At 39.5% G+C, this 14,659-nt stretch overlaps 1 protein-coding gene across 1 annotated transcript in view; it reads left to right on the forward strand.

The window, feature by feature from the left end:
* BTBD9 (BTB domain containing 9) overlaps positions 1-14,659 on the forward strand; it is a gene marked incomplete at its 5' end in the record, with an annotated part of 335,693 nt that overhangs the window by 236,946 nt on the left and 84,088 nt on the right. Inside the window, one exon of the mRNA XM_084256954.1 lies at positions 1,849-2,038. Within this exon, the coding sequence (XP_084113080.1) occupies positions 1,849-2,038 (190 nt within the window). The remainder of the gene's footprint in view (positions 1-1,848; positions 2,039-14,659) is intronic.

Raw genomic sequence — 14,659 nt, forward strand, 5'->3', positions numbered from 1 at the left:
CTGTGTCTTTCCAAAGCCATGGGGAGCTTCTCTCTAAACCCCTTCTCTGCCAGCAAACTGTTCTTGCAGGTTACTTCACCTGTATTTTTATTTATAGTTTCGGAGTTAAGCTTTGTAGTCAAGGAATTCATCACCAGAAAAACCATCTTCTCTCCCTTCTTCCCTCCCTTCCTCTCTTCTTTATCTGTGGATGCCTTTATTCACTTATTGAGAACAGAGCAATTAATGAAGGTGTATAAGCCCATAGCTCAAGTACAGATATACCCAACTTTGGAAGATAAGTACATTTCTCAAAAGACACTCATGAGATTATTTGCTCCACATCATTAAAAGTTAGAAATGTTTTGGCATATTGGCAGGACTGCTCACCTACTCTCTTTTCAGAGAGCTTAATGTACTAAAAAAGTACTGTATATACATGATGAGAAATTGTCTTTCTTCCAATATGTTTTAAATTCTATAAAATAAGCTACAAATCTGGAATATAAGTAACTAGGGTTATAGATTACAGAGTTATATATGTTTACCTAAACAAGGTTTGTTTTGTTTTGCCTTTTATAAAATATTGTATAAATGAACTCATATTCTTGTGTTATTCTGTGCCTTGCTTCTCTCACTCAACATTTTTTGTTAATTTTTATACAGCTTTAATGCATTAATCTTAGTTGCTATGTGTTTTCTTACTGTAGATTTGGGTTAAGTAACTTTAATGTCTAAAGAAAACTCCACAGGAAAGGTCCCAGGTGACTTAAAAGGCCCTGACCTTTTATCACCCTCTTCTCAGTGCAATGTATTTATCCATTCTATATCATTTTTAGGCAGGTCTCATTTTGTGGAAGCCTTTGACTTTTATAAATGAACAGGATGGTATGTACTGGAAGTATAGGGAGAGATTCAGAGTCGAAACAGAGCTGATGTTTCAAAATGCAGCAGTTCATGTACAAGGAAAGGAGCAGATATGTTGAAATACATAAGACAGTAAACAAAAAAAGGAAACAATCATGGCTGAGGGCAACTGTATACCAGAGAGACTGATACCATGTCTTGGGGCACGCACTTGCATTACAAATTTTATAATACTGGAGCTATATACACCATGTTTCTTTAAACAATGCATTACATTTATTAAATGTAATTAGTACATAGTTTAGTGAATACTGATAAAACATGTTCCTGTGTACCCCTCGCCTAGTTTAGGAACAGAAGAATAAAACCAGTATTTTTGAAACTTCTTTAAGATTATACTGTGGAAAGGAAATCAGTAACAATTTGGACCTGCTAATAGTGAGGGTCCCTTCAAGATCTCTTCTCCCTGCTTCCCAGACAAATTATCCTGAATTTTAAATAATTCCCTGGATTTCCTTTTTAGTTTAATTTATATATATTTACCTAAACAAGGTTTGTTTTCTTTTGCCTTTTATAAAATATTGTATAAACAAACTCATATTCTTGTGTTTTTCTGTGCCTTGCTTTTTTCACTCCACATTTTTTGTTAATTTTTATACAGCTTTAGTGCATTAATCTTAGTTGCCATGTGCTTTCTCACTGTAGTAATATTTTGCAATGTACTTATCCATTCTATATTTTATGCCATGTCATGTCTCTTTATAATAAAATACTTCAGAAGTAATTGCTACATGTGTTTGGTTTGTTTCATCTTAGGTTCAGCTTTTTTTTATAAAGCTCTTTGGCATGGAAAATGTGTTCATGTCTTGAGATAATCATGATGTTCTCATTCCTCTTTTATTGTTGATTTGAAATAGTAATTAATTAATGTTGTTCATAGCACACTCTCAGTATATATTGGCTTCTCTTATCTTGATGCTGAATCTTGTGTTGGGTTCACAGTTCCCATGGAGAATGTTGCAACAATTGCTGATTGTGCCAGCGTGATTGAAGGAGTCAGCCGGAGCCGAAATGCCTTGCTGAATGGGGACACCAAGAATTATGATTGGGATTCTGGCTACACATGTCATCAACTGGGAAGTGGAGCAATTGTGGTTCAACTGGCACAGCCATACATGATTGGGTCAATACGGTAAGAAGAAACCTACTCATTCATTATTTTTAAAATGGAAGATACATGCAAATTATGTTTAGGCAGTGATGACACCAAGTATCAGTGAAGACATTCTTTTGTTCTTTGTTCTAAATATTAAAGGATTTAGAATGGGGATGATAAGGAAATACAGGGTACTTGCTTGGATTTTCTGGTGGTGAGATGTATCAAAATTAGACTTCTGGAAGGATTAGATAGAGGCCTCTTCCTGGGTGTGACTTAGCTCCTTCCCAAGTCTCAGTTTATATTGGATAATCTCAAAAGAGTTTATATGTGATATATATGAATGAAATGAATCTGAATTTGAGACTTGGGTCTAAAAGATCTCCATGACAATCTTTGTATCTGGGTTTTTGTGGTTGTTTTCATTTCGTTTTAAGAAGGGAACTTTGAACTCAATATTGCTTGATTTACAGGATCATAGAATTTAAAAATGTGAGGCTGATGACATCTCCCAGAGGATATACTTTTCATTCATGGAGCCATCTGGATCTCCAATAGGCTGCTCCTTTTTTTGTTGTTTTGTTTTTGTTTTTGTTTTTGTCTAAGAAATTCTCTGAAAGAGTAATGTTTATAAATATATGTGGGTTTTATCTTTTAAATATTGACTTTTTTTACATTGTATCTCTTAGTTTGATAAGGGTAGAGTTATTAGTGGGACCTGGCTGCCTTCCCCATATCATGCTCTCTGTTCTCATTTTAAAGTCAGAATGTATAAAAAGAGAAATAGCACAAAATATACGGTAGTAGAACTCTAGTAGACAAAGGCCAATTATCATTTAGGCTACTAACCACAGAGGATAATGCCACTTGCTGGTCCCCAGGGCACCCTGACAACTGATGCTGGACTTCTTGGGCTATTCACACTGTGGGTTTCTTCATTTAAATTATTGAGCCCTTTTCCTAAAGGGCTACTTATAGGCTGAGTACCACAGGCAGCATATCACAGATAAAGAAGCCTTGAGTTCACGCTGGCAGGCTGGACAACTTACAGTGCTTTAGGAAGGGGGATGAGACAAGCCACATTCAGTGGGACATGCTATCAGTACAAATAAATTTCTGTCAAAGTGCAAACAACCCCTTCCTTCCTCCCTTTTTCTCCACCACATGCATTAACTAAGCTAATCATCAGCCATCTATTTAATAAAGCACGCTAGAGTTTTTGTTATAGGTGGTGTGAAAGCTATCAGAATATTTCCCACTGCACTTTAACCTTTTTTCCCTCTTCACTTTAAAATATGGAAAACAGTTGTCCTTCTCTTGTCTTCTGATACTCCTTATAGTCGCCACAATTTCTTTAAGATTACCAATCGTGTCTCTGAGATTACATCTGCAATTTCTTTCAGCAGGCTTGGGGTATAACTCATCTGAGCCAGGAGACTTGAAATCATTTAAATTGACAAGATACTCTCTTTCACTTCACCTATTTGGGGCTTCAATTTTCTCTTTATTATGTTTGTTCTGCCATTTCTAATTTGAATACCAGTCTTCTTGCCAATGAAGATGGAAGCAAACTGACAGTTTAGTAGTTCTGCCCACTCTCTTTTAATGTTCCCTGTATCCTATCTCCTTACCGGTATCCCTGCCATACACCTACCACCACCACCTAACATTGTTCAACATGCATCTCAAACCAATGTTTCAGAAATGGTATTCCATTATCCACCCCTTCCCCTGCTAAGTCACCTCACATGATTTCCCTCATCTCATTCAAACGTACCAACCATCTATCCATCCACTGAGCCCCAGACATGGGAATCTCCCTAAATTCTTCCTGCCCCTCCCTCTACCCACCCCCACCTCCACAAGTCACCGGTAAAGTTCTGTCAATACCTGCTCCTACGTATGTCACAAATCCTCCCCCTTTCTCAATCTCTGTTGCTCTCCCCATCACAGACACTCTTCTCTCCCTGGCCTTCCAGATGACCGTCTGCCCTTCCTTCCTCTCTTTCAGCCATCTCCCACACTGCTAACCACAAAGCTGAGGGGGTCATTCCCTTCCCAAGAGGATTCATGGCTACTATTTGCCTTCAGGAAAAAGTTGAGATAAACACATTTAAGAACAATGAACTTGATTCAGTCTGTACAATCTTGTCTTCTGCTGCTCTATCCCGACATGTTCTACAGCTCAGTCTGTCCAATTACTTGCAGTTTTGCATATGCCACTGCTCTCTAACCCTCAGCCTTCAGCTCTTTGAACAAATTGTTTCATTTCTTGTGTTTCTTACTACCTTCTCATCATCCTCATTTTACCGAACTCTTATTCCCCCTTCAAGACTCCACTCTTTTGGGAATGTTTCCTTAACCTCCCATCATCTTCTGGGCTGAATCATACATCCCTGTACATTCTGTATGTAATTCCTATTGAAACATTTAACACATCTGTATTATAATTGTTTACTTCCTACCTCCTCCCAGCCTCACTTGATACATAAAACCTGTAGTTACTCAGAATAACACTCCCTTGACAGACTGAATGTGCAGGTAAGGTGGTCTTGTTAAGATAGAAGGGGAAATTAGAAATTAAGTGGCTGTAGTAGGAGATCTAGAATTTTAGATCCAGCAGGGACTTCATAAGGTCGTTACCAAGGTAACAACTCAGAGACAAACAGGCTCTTCATGTGACAAGACCACATGGCTTCTAGCTCTCTACCCAAAGAATTAGAAGTGTTGAATCTGACTCCAGAAAAAGGTGTCATTGGGGCTTAAAGCAAGAGATACCAGTTCCCATTTGGTTATCTTTAAATGTGGAATGAAAATGGTTCTCCCAAACAATTTTTCTTTTCCTAACTCAGAGGGGGAATGATGACCATGAGTACAACCAAAGGCAGAATTGTATATCTCAGCACAGTGTGAGGCCTCCAAGTTCCTTAAGCCCAGCTATTATTTTTGCAGTAAGAAAATCCATGCAATTGAAGCCCCTCTAACTGACTGAGCGCTGAGAGAGACACGTCTCTGTGAAACTAACATTATGTTGTCAGGGACTGCATTTGCTTCTTCTGTGACATTATTAAGAAGAGAGAAAGAGGGATTTCTTAACCACCAGTGCCTGTGGACCATGCTGGATATCTTGGCAGGCTGTGGTTAGCAGCAGCTGATGCGCCCAGATAGATGTTTATTGATAGACAACTAGATCAGTGGCCCCTTTTCTTGGGTTTGGGTAATTGACCAATGACAGGATGGTTAATCAGTGACATTTGACCTGCAACGTCTATGGCTTAGATGACTGACTTGCTTTTCTAATCACTATATCCAAAGTAGCCCAGTGATTCTGAATCAGCACCTAGGAGAGCATCACAGAACTGAGTGACTAATACTTTACCCATACATGAGGCAGGAGTTTGGGTAGTCCTGGAAATGCTTCTTGGGGACAACTGTATAATACATTTGCTTTAAGAATTCCTGTTTCGTTGTAGATGGTGACTACAAAGGCAAAGATCTCAAACATAAATTATCTCAAACACTACATTCTTTATTCCTAAGAGAGAACATAATTGTTTTGTGGATCCAGGTTTCTTTTGTTTGTTTTAATACACAGAAACCCTTTCTTCCTTTCCTGAGAGTTTATCCAGTAGCTGGGTAGGCAAGCAGAGCCTTCCTTCTTGATAGACAAAGCTTGCAATTAACCAGTTTAGTAGATCTTCCCTCTGATATCTGGGAAAGGCTGACCTTGATACATGACCTCTAACCATCTCTCCCTCCCAACCTCTCCTGACATATAAAGCCTGTAGCAACTCAGAACAATTTATTCAACAAACATTTATTGAGCGTTTTTTATGTGCCAAACACCATTCTAAACACTGTGGGGTTCTAGCATTGAATAAAGACAGCAAACATGGAACTGGCATTCCTGAGGTGGGGGAACTTAAACAATAAGCAACACTATTTGTAAGATGTCAGATATTTAGAAGTATTTGAGGGCAGTCAAGAGGGAAGACTAGGAGCTGGAGATAGTATAGTTTTAGACTGGTGGTCAGGGAAGGCCTCATTATGCACAGACTGAGGGGTAGGGAGAGCAAAGCATTTGGGATTGTAGGGGGTGAACATCATAGAGTGCCAAGGCCCGAGAAGAGAGCATGTCTGGAAGTTTGCGGGAGCAGCAAAGAGGCCAGTGTGGCTAGAGCAGAGAAAGAAGCCGGGTGAGCAAGGTGACTGGGAGAGGTGACAGCCTGAGTTATTTTGTTGCCATTTCTATGTTCAGTCACCATCTCCCAATACCATTCCGCCCATCACCATTCCTCCATGCCAGTGTTTCAGTAGTGTTGGAGAAAAGGGGTTTTTGTTTTGTTTTGTTTTGTTTTGTTTTTGCTGAGGAGAGGCAGGGGTGGGGAGGTCAATATGCCTCTAGAAGCCACCTTCTTTGCTCTTGAGCTGCCTTTATCCACTGAGATCTTGGTGTGAAAATAGCAGGAGGCAATAGTTTAAGAGGAAATTCCCTCCTCCCCCTGGTCTTTTGTAATTCTCTTTCCTAGAAGCCAGAACAGGCAGTATAACAGGGCAATAAAGGAGTTTGTCTTTGTTGTTGCTAGGTTTACAGGCACAGCAAAAGTTACTCATTTTATTGCAGAGGAAAAGGGAGAAATTATGTGGAATGTGCCTTAAAAGTGGGTAATTGAGAAGTAATTATATCATTTTCATGCCATTTTAAAAACATTAAAATTTAAATAACAGGAAATCTTCAGAGGCCTGACCACATAAAAAGACCAGGGTAGAGTCATAATAACTAACCAAATCTACCTAATGTCTTAGTTTATAGTCCCTCTGTCACCTCGGTTTAAGACTTATTATCTTTCTACTTGCTAATCATGATATCCTTTTAAGTGTTTTCAGGTTAGTATGAGAAATCACATATGCTATACATTAAAGCACGCCTATCATACAGTCTTTTTCAACTAGTAAATGACAGCACTTTGTTGAAACCTTAATTATAAGATAGTCAATTAAATTAACAATTTTCCCATTAGCTAGAAAATGATGGTTTTGTAATTGATATGTGCAGTACTGTAAGTAAAATACCCATAACGCTTTAACTAACAAACCTAATTGTAAGTGAGTAGGCTGTCCAAAGATGAAACAGTACATGAGATGCCGCTAAATAAACCCGTAATCTCTTTGGGTGTTGTGAGGATTAAGGAGATAATGACACAAAAATATATTTGAGTTCCTTAGTTGGAAAATGTTACGTGAATATAATATGTTAGGGCAAAATGGGTCTAGCCCAATATATGTTTTTGATGGGCATACGCAATCTCTTTAGTCTATGGACATGAGGCTTTTTATTTCACAGTAGGAAAAAAATCATTTCTAACTCTTCTAAGAGTTAATCTGGCACAGAGGGTCTGAATAGCAACCCAGTTTGTCTTACATTATTAAACATAGATAAAAACAAAGCAATATCAAGTTGGTCCTTTAAAAAGTATTAGATATGCTGCTGTGGTTCTTATTCATCGGGCAGATTTTTCTTTCTCTGTGAGCTGTCAAGTCCGCACACGTTCAGCTGCCCCTTCACTGTTGTGTGGCTGCAACCTACCCTAGATTATCTATTCAGTTTGTAAATTACTAGATCCCTTTTTGGCTGTTATTTTTCCTCCTTCCTGCTGCTCACCATCCTGCCAGACTATTGCTCATCCACTTCCCTCTCAAAAACTAGGCACAGAGATGAAAAAGGGAAAGGAAACAGCAGCCATTCAATTTTGTTGCTTATTTAATTGCTCTGAATGAAGGCTTAGTCAATAAGGGTGGGGGAGGAATCAAAGCTAATTACTGGAATGGTGTTTTGTAATTATTTGAATGTTTTCTGCATCCATGCTGCTCCAGTCCCTCATAGGACTACAGATAACCTCAGGTTGAACATAATAATTTTGTAGTAGTGAGGTAGACTTGGGTTTTGCAGCGGTTTCCGAGTGCCTAGTAGTGTACTCTGTGCTGTGAGGACTCAATAAACACTCATTGACTGAACTGACAGCGTGGTATGTTAGTACAGCTAAAGGGAGTTCTATCTATCAACTAAATTGGACATCATATTTGCTCTGTGTGTCTGATCTACGTGTATGTGAGGAAACTGCTAAAGATTCCGCATCTCTGGCAAATGACTGAGATTAAGCTCTGGAGTTAGGCACTGACATTAACACAGGTACAGATGCCTGCCTCGCAAGTATCCTCCCGCTTCCATTTCATTCTGCGTGAGTGCTACACAGGCAGGCAGTCCATCTATTTACATTAGCACAACCTTCTTTGCTTTGCAACTAGAGAGCTAGAAATTTCCTTTTTGTAGTCTAAAGAATACAACAGACATCTAAATATATGACTCCTTGGTCTTGGATTAAGATTGCCTATAATTCTAGTCCAAATTGGGGAAATATTTTATAAAATGTGCTCCATATCAGTCATGCTGAATGTCGTCTGTCACAGCCCTGAACCAAGGAATTCTTCCTTGTCTCGCTCATCCATGATTTATTTACCAAGCGTTGTTTCTCTCTCTCAGCCTATCTGCATCGCACTAAAGTCTTATCACCCTCAGACCTCAGAACTCTGGTTCTTAGAAAAATTGTTGAATACAAAATTATATCTGTGGTTCCCAGTAGATGCAGAGTCTGAACTGTGTGAGTACTTAGGGGACCAGAAATCCTGGAGCCTGGAAACAGATAGCAGAATTTGGGGACATGGTAAATATGCCTCTACCAGTTTCATCCTAGACGTATTTCAAGACCAGAAAGTATTGCTATGGCAACTAAATTGCCTGTTAAAAATACCAGAGGGGCGCTAGAATTCAGATGTTCTTTGGAAAAGCAGGAAAGGTTAAATGCCAACCAAAAAAAAAATTAAATAAATAAAATATGTGTGTGTTTATGTTTGATTTACCACACATGTCAACCATTTATCTCTCTTGAGTGATTAGAGAATTTGACAACTAGTCATCATAAAATATAGCTGGATACATGAAAAGAAAAATCCTTTGGTTTTCAAAGATTAACCTATCAAGAAGACATTTTACAGAGAATATCAGCCCTGTTTGAACCAGTATTTCACGTACAAATGTATGTTCAGTTATTATCTAGAATTGTTATTTAAGATGCCTCTAAAATAAATACTCACTTCACCAATAGCACTTTAAACAATCATTAGAAAACTCAGAATCATTCACCTTGGAAGATCAAATGAATGGAAAGCACAGCCTATTCCTTCTGTGGTTTTACTTGAGTGGATGTTTTCCACACTGCCACTCCCAGGAGAAGGCCAAACAGGGAGAAATGTCACCATTCTCATGAGGGCTAACAGAAGCATAGGGCTTTCAACAAACTGACTGTAGGGTAAAGAAAATGTCAGGCTTTTCTGCCCTCCTGCCATCAGGATAGATGATGGATCCTTGCGGTCCTGAATGCATGCCTGATGGCGGGCACCTGGAATAGGGTGTGGGCCTAGGTAGATAGGATTCACCTGGGCTAAGACTGTGCTTTTAAGGGCGGCGTCACGGGGATGCCAGGAGAAGCAGAGCAGCAGCAAAAGCCGAAGAGAAGCCGAGATCACCAGAGAGCCCAGATAAAGTGAGGATTTGCTGGGGGCTGGGAGGACTGCCAGCCCCCCAGCACCCCTGCCTTCTGTGTACCGGGTAAATCCCAATAAAAGACCTGCAAAAAACACTGAGGATTCTGACTCCTCCTTTACCCGGTCTGCATGGGATCCTAGAAAACCTGCACTGTCCATTCCTGCCCCTACACTGACCAAAATCTCTATAAATTTCATACATCAAATTGTTTAAAAATTAGTCTTTTGAGTATTTAGTGAATAAATCTATTCTGAAAACTGATGAAGAGTCATAGTCACCTAAGGATAGCTCTTGAATTAATCCAAAACAGTAACTGACCTGCTGTCAGAGTGTTTCTCCCTGCCACTCCCTATTCTCCCCCCTCCCTCTCCCTGCTAACCACAGAGGCGCTTAACCAAAAAGTTCTTGTATCTCTAGTTAATAAGCAGAGATACTGAGATCAAGGAAATCTCTTCCTCTTCCCTTCCTGCCTCCTCTTTCCACCACCAATCTGTATCCTCCTCCAAGAAAAAATGATGATGATGGCAGGCTCATGGTACCCCTCAAGGACTCCTTCGGGATCTTTCTGGATACTCAGGGCTTAACTCCAGTTGAGACATTTTATTTTTTTGATTTTTTTTTTTTTTGTTTTTCCCCTGCTGTGTTGCCTCTTTCAGCAATGTATCATATTCAGTATAAGGGGTATTGGTTACATAGATATGTGCAGAGTATGCTTTTTTTTAATGCCCCTGTGATCTAATGTGGAGGATCTTCTTTCTTCCTTTTAGCTTAGGATGTATGACACTATGTCCCTCAAATTATGATATTACCAGCATCCCCACATTATGCTTTTACTGTAACCAAACACCAGTCAAGACCATTTAGCTTTAACACAATTTAAACTTTAGGAAAGGCTAATGGTCCTTTTACTTGTCATGCCTTATAGCAGCTCAGGAACCTTAGCTACTTCACTGTCTCCATGGAAAAAAAATGAAGACACCAAAGAATAATTTGAGTTCCTTCTCTTGATCCCCATCATGAGTATGGCAGTGCAACTGGTACTGATACTCTAGCTCAGAAAATTCCAATTTATTGGTGATCCTACAGAGCCTCCTGTGGCTTAAACATAAAATAAGAGTAGGGAGGACATCTTTTGCTTCACTTCACCCTCATTTCCTTAGGGTATAAATTATAGAAACATTTATTAAGTGTCATGGCTAAGACTTGACTTTTTTTTTATTATTCATTACTAGCACTCAGTGACTTCAAAGGAGTATATATATAGGTTGCTCTTGGTTGCAAAAGGCAAAGAACCTGATTAAGAAAGACTTTTAAAATGTTTGCAAAATTATTTTTGTGTTATTTTAGTCTCACATAATAAACTGGCCACAGGTGGGTGACTGCTAGCATATCTTCTGCAGTTCAGTGAGCTCTTCAAATTTTTTGGCGTTTTCCACATGAGCTTTGGCCTGGGCGGAGTAAAGACAGCTGCTAGGCTTTAACCACCTTAGTTTGTATTTAGGCTGGATGAGGGAGAAGGTCAAAGAAGTGAAAAGGGTAAAGAGCCCTGCCAGCCAAGTCTGTCCCATTTTATTAGGAAAAGTCAAATCTTGGTTTGAAGCCCTGCCAGCTGACTTCCACTTAGTAGGTAGAACTGTGCCGTACTGTCAGCCCTAGCAAGACTGGAGAGGCCGAGGGCCACAGAAAGGGGTTGACTGGACCAGTCGGCAACTCTGCTACTTATCCCTAACCCCTGCTTTACATTTCACATCTACTTTAGAATTTTTATAAATCTCCTTATTTCCTGTGTTCTGTTTTTTTTTTCTTTTTTTTGTTCTTTTTTTTTTTATAGAGGCATGTTTTATTTATTTATTTTGTTTGTTTGTTTTGTTTATACATGCACTGGGCACAGTCAGAAGCGCGGGAGGGTGAGAGAATTCACCAGAGCGGGGAGCAGAGCAGGCAGAAGGACCGAAGTACACTGCTGAGGGGAGCAGCGGGCGGCAGGAGAGGTCTGCGCGCCATGTGGGATCCTCCGCCGGTGGCCGGGGAGCAGCCGGGGATCGAACCGGCGCCGCAGAGGCCGCGGGCAGCCTCACAACCCAGCGCTCAACCGCCGCGCCACCGGGGAGGCCCTGTTCTGTTTCTTTTTAAAGGTAGCTTTATTGAGATATGATTTATGTACCACACCATTTACCCATTTGAAGTATACAATTCAGAAGTATGCAATTCATTTTTTAAAAAACACCTATAGTGGGGCAACCAGGTGCAGGGCAGGTGGGGGGCAAGTGAATTTTTATATTTTCTCTGGGCTCTCTCTGGTGTGTCATCTCGTGATCTTGCCTCTTCTGTAGCCACGCCATCCTCGCATAGCTATTGTCCATCTCTGAGTGACGCCGACCTTATATCCCTGGCCTCTAGGCCCAGGTGTACACACTCACACTTGCTCACACCCGTATTCCAGGTGTCCACAATCAGGCATGTGTGTCCCGCACCCACGCTCCCGAGTGCCTTCTGCATCAACACAGTCAAGGCCACAGGTGATAGCCACAGAGGCTAGTGGAATGATTAAATCACTTACCCTGCAACACCCTTAAAGTCCACAGGCTCTGGATATGTTCAAAACAGTAAATATAATAATTTTATTTTTATTATTTTCAGCTTAAAAAATGGTCTGTAAAGAAAAAGCTGATATCTACTTATTGGATAATTCTGAGAATTACTGAATCTATAGGTTTGATTTCTTATTTTTAAATTTTCCTTCTTGAAAATGCTAAGTATCCATTACAAACTATTACCTAGCATTTAATTTAGTGGTTTTCTATAACTGGTCTTCATGCTTTACTACCTCCGTCATAATGGATACACCTAATGAAATTTGGGAGGCATGGCAAGATCCGAAGTACCTTCTGACTGATCAGAAAGAAAATAAATTTTATTTGGTGTGATTTTACTCTAGTTACTTACATTTTTTCAAAAATGATTTTTTGTTAAAATTGACAATCTATATGCAATCTGTTAGTCAGCCATATTTTATTAACCAAAGTACGTTTCACTACTAACCAGATTAAAGAAAGTTGAATTTTCTTCTCTACATATAAAAGTCTTATATCGGAAACTTCACAGCATATCCATTTTATTTTGGAGTGGCAGATTAATTATGTCAACAGTTCTGCAAGAAATAACACTTTTAGTCTTTACGGTCTGGAGTTAAAACAGACATGTCCATCTACTCTCAAATGAGATGATACATTAAAAGACCTCTGACTTTCAAGGGGAAATTAGGCAGTGACTGTTATATCACCTCCAGTTCTTGTCATAGCACTTCCTCCTAAAAGTCCTTGGAATTTGGTGTTTTGTTTTGTAGAATTACAGTGAGTGTTTCTCTTGGACGATTTGAAACAAGAAGTACAGTCAATAGGATGTGATTATAGCAAATACCACAATTTCACATCTTGGGAAAAGAAATTCAGATTCCCTCTGCTGTCCTTCCACCATTTATTTCTTTGTGCCTCCCCTTTCCCCATCTTCACCCCTCCCAAAATGGTGGTCACGGCATTCCTTGCAGTTCCTAAGGCATTCCTTTCTGGGGGAGAAGCTGATCACATAGATGAGTTTGCAGGCCTAAGAGTGGGCCACAGTTCAGTGAAATCAGTTCTTGTGTCTCTTTTCTACCACTGTGCCCTCAATGGCATGGATCAGGACAAATTCTGCTTAGGAATGTCCCCACCTTCATTCCTACCTCTCTCTCATCTTTCCTCACTTATCTCTGCACAACGGGGTGGTAAGCAGACATGTCCTCTTTCTGTCTTTGGACTTCTTACTTCCGCCTGTTTTTTTTTTTAATTTTTTTTTTATAGAGGCATTTTATTTATTTATTTATTTTATTTGTTTGTTTGTTTGTTTTGTTGGCAACCTGGGTAAGGTTGCTCTCTCAGCCCAAGAGCAATGCAGTGCTAGGCTGCAGGGGACAATGCTCTCTCCTGTACCCACTGTTTCTCTGTGGTCCCAGAATTTGCATTGGATTGCTCCTTACTTTGTATTGGGTTGATCCTTACTATAGTAGTAAGAATCAAGAATAAGTTTGGGAAATGGAAGAAGAGACAGAGCAATTCCTGTGGGTGAAGCTATTCAGGCATAATCAACCTGGACATAGGGAGTATTCATGACCTATGCCATTTGCGTTGGCATTTTGGACCCAGAATACCACTAGCAATAAAGCATTCCTTTGCCTGTCCTTTGCTGAAACTTTTCTTGGCACATGCTACCTTATGGTGTAGGCTAATAGATCTTATTCCTGAATCCCTTAATTGTCCCCTGATGTATAGTGCAAGCCCTTGTCAGTCCTTGTATCTAACCCTTCTGTATTCATTTCTTCCATGAAGTTAAAAAATAACAAAGTATCTATAATCGCATAGTATCTTCATTAGGAAGTTCATAGTAGTCCTTTAGAATCAGATAAAGGATTGGCTGTAGAGATTGAGAATTGGCAGTAACCAGATAAATAATATCATGCTAATAATAGCCTATCTAATAGAATTAAAAAATGGCTATATTCTCATTGTGTTCTCTATAGTGAGGTTTTAGCTGTGTGTGTTAGACACAGAAAAAAAAAAGAGAATTCATGGAGGTTAGAACTATTTGGGAAGCACATGTTAAACAGAGTTATCCTTTAAAATTGGTTTCATTAAAGATTCCAAATGAGTAGTTCTGTTAAAATGCCAAGCACTGTGAGGTTTTTGTTGTTCTGTGGTCATAGACTGCCCTGGTCAGCTATCTTGCAAGATGCTTTTTATAATCACAATAGACAGCACTGGAGAGACTGCGACAGGATAGATCTATACAAATCCATTTTCTCCTGGTGACCAACAAACAATTCAGCACAGTCTACCTAATTGGTATGGTTTAGTCTGTGCTGTCATCTTTCTCTGTAACTGGTACATTATTATTTTACTGCTGTCATATTAACTATCTTATCAGTACCTTTTGTGAGTATGTATTGTTCATTGACTTTAAACAGCTGTATAACTTATTTACCTTCCCGAACTAATTCCATGACCTTTAGTGGGGATGGT

This window comes from Talpa europaea, assembly GCF_964194135.1.
Source record: "Talpa europaea genome assembly, chromosome: 2".
NCBI lineage: Eukaryota > Metazoa > Chordata > Mammalia > Eulipotyphla > Talpidae > Talpa > Talpa europaea.